At 40.9% G+C, this 2,869-nt stretch overlaps 1 protein-coding gene across 1 annotated transcript in view; it reads left to right on the forward strand.

The window, feature by feature from the left end:
• The window catches only part of LOC107201269 (pantetheinase), a 14,360-nt gene that overhangs the window by 3,334 nt on the left and 8,157 nt on the right, over nt 1-2,869 (forward strand). The window contains exons 4-5 of the mRNA XM_019005880.2: nt 6-389; nt 2,651-2,821. Of these exons, the coding sequence (XP_018861425.1) occupies nt 6-389; nt 2,651-2,821 (555 nt within the window). The remainder of the gene's footprint in view (nt 1-5; nt 390-2,650; nt 2,822-2,869) is intronic.

Below are 2,869 nucleotides of genomic sequence, written 5' to 3' on the forward strand. Positions count from 1 at the left end.
TTGTGCTCTCCACAGGGAGTGGCATTTATGCACCAGCTGGAGCCAGAACATATTCCTACAACATGAAAACTGAAGATGGTCACCTCCTCATTGCTGAACTAGATGCACACCCTCGTCTTTCTCCTGCCTCCCCGCCTGCTGTCAGCTGGAACTCATATGCTTTGAGTGTTGAAAGATTCTCAGATAATGACCATGAATTCACTGGAATAATCTTTGAAGACCCCTTTACCTTCACGGAGCTCACTAAGCCTGGGGGGAATCTCACCGTCTGCCAAAAAGACCTCTGTTGTCACCTGACATACAAGATGGCAGAGAAAAGAGATGATGAAGTTTATGTGCTGGGTGCTTTTGATGGCCTTCATGTTATTGAAGGACAGTACTATCTGCAGGTAAGTCTTTGGAGGCCGTTGCTTACTTTCAGAAGCTTATTTACAGGGAGAAACCTTCAGCTTTGTGGTGAAAAAGAGAAGACAATGACTGTCTTCTATGCTGGAGTTCTAGTGCCCTGTTCATTAGTAACGGAAAGGAGTTGCTAAAACTTCCAATCCTATTTTGCCTTCCAAACCTAAAATGCAGTAGAGAGGTCTCTAAACCACTTTTAAATGCCCCAAGCACACACACAACTTTTGGGCGTGTGCAGTATTGACTAAATTTACATTTTCTTCTTTGAATATCTGCAGTAAGTGTTCTGAATCTCCTCAGTATCACAGAATCACAGAATAGATAGGGTTGAAAGCAACATCTGAAGATCAGATGGTCCAATGCGCCTGCCAAGACAAGGTCGCCTAGAGCAGATTACACAGACATGTATCTGGGTGGGTTTTGAGTATCCCCAGAGAGGGAGAATTCAAGACCTTCCTGGGCAGCCTATTGTGATGCTCTGCCACACTAAATGTGAAAAAGTTCTTCCTCATGTTGAAGGGAAACTTGTGTTTATATGGCCATTGCTTCTTGTCCTGTTGCTGGGCACCATTGAAAAGAGTCTGGCACCATCTTCTTGGTGCACCTTTGAGATATTTGTATGTATTGATGAGTCCCCTCTCAGTCTTCTCTAGACTTAACAGGCCAAGCTCCTGCAGTCTCTCCTCATAAGAGATGCTCCAGACTCCTCATTATCTTTATGACTTCAGCTGGACACTCTCTATTGGCTCCTTTTCTTTCTTGTACTGAGGAGCCTGGGCACTGTACTCCAGATGTGGTCTCATTGTATTTACATCTAAGAGTTGCTGTTAAAAATCAGTTGATGATAGCTATTTTTATGAGATGCTCTGATAAGTTAGGGTCACAGAGATGTTAATTTTTGGTCATTGTCCAAATCATAGCAATGAAGCTTACTAAAATGACTTTTAGTGGGAAAATCCTCTCTTCCTCTCTTTTAACCAAATATTTGGGAAGATAGTGAGTTACATCCTGGTTGAATTTGCTTAGAGCCATATTTGTAAATATCCTTTGCCTTCTTAATTAAGTTATTATGCCAGCAGATTATACTTTTTTAAAGTTACTTCTTTCTGTCAGCATGGCCTTTTTATACCAGCTGATACAGACTCCAGATAACACTGAGGGGAGGTGTTATCCAGAAAACAGCTCATCTAATACTTTTAGGAAGGTAGCTTGAATAAATTCAGTTCTTGGTGAGCTTGATTGTAAAATTAATTTCAGTGTTTGTGGAAGTTTCCAGATAGTCTCTGCCAGTATTGAAAGTTCTAGAGAATACAGAAATTTATATTCTTCCTTTTTCACTCAGTATTTTTTAATTTCCTCAGAACATCTTCCTTATTTCTCTGCTTATTTGCATTTGAACACAAAACCGTATTTGCTGATGGATAATACTTTTGATTTTTTGCAAATATGCTTCTATCACCTAATACCAGACATGTAGAAAAGGTCCATCACCTATCAGCAAAACCAGACAACATCCTTCAAAGAATTCCTGAATCAGAGGAGTGCTAGCCCTATTTCATATTTCCTCATGAAGACCATAAATGTTTGTCAGCTGGATAGTTAATTCTCATGACAAAAGGGAAAAAACATTGTGATTCCTACTTTCCTCTATGTGTTGCAACTACTAACACGAAACTATAACAAAAGATGCTAACTTCATCTCCTTGGCCTATATTACCTAGGATTTGAACAGGGAACATCAAATTCAGACTTCGCATGGGACTACCAGGCCATCTAATGAAGTACCATTAGCAACATGTACAATTAGCAGTAAGAGGACCTGGATGTGCACTTGTGCAATGTACCTATGTGGAGGGCTTTGTTTGGTTTGCCTAAAATTTCTATTCACAAACTCATCTTACTAAAACATGTGGGAAAGAAAACTTCAAATAAGACAATTGGTGATTGAAAGAATTAGTGGAAGAGACAGGATTATGCTTCAGAGATGAAATAAGGTGCTCTGGCTGCATTTATGTCAGAGACAATCTATTTATAAAATTTTAAGACTAAGACAACATATGTCTGGAATACTCCTAGTCAGATCAAGGGGTAAAAAGATAAGCTACAACTGAAAAGAAGTCACCCAAGAATTATGAAAAAGATCCTGTGACTCTCACCTGCACTGACACACATTAGCTTTGATGACACAAGGCTTTCCTAGCACTGTTATGGTCTTGCTAAACACATTGTTATCTTCTCCTCCCCACAGATCTGCAGTCTGCTAAAGTGCCCCAGCACAAACCTGAGCACATGTGGACAGCCTGTGGAGACAGCTCAGACCAAGTTTGAGATGTTCTCCCTCAGTGGCACATTTGGCACCAGCTACGTCTTCCCAGAAGTGCTGTACAGCGGGGTGCAGCTGGCCCCCGGGGAGTTCCAGGTAATGGGACACCATTGTGATTTGTCAGACATCTGTGGTCAAAAAGCA

Source organism: Parus major, chromosome 3 (assembly GCF_001522545.3).
Source record: "Parus major isolate Abel chromosome 3, Parus_major1.1, whole genome shotgun sequence".
Taxonomy (NCBI): domain Eukaryota; kingdom Metazoa; phylum Chordata; class Aves; order Passeriformes; family Paridae; genus Parus; species Parus major.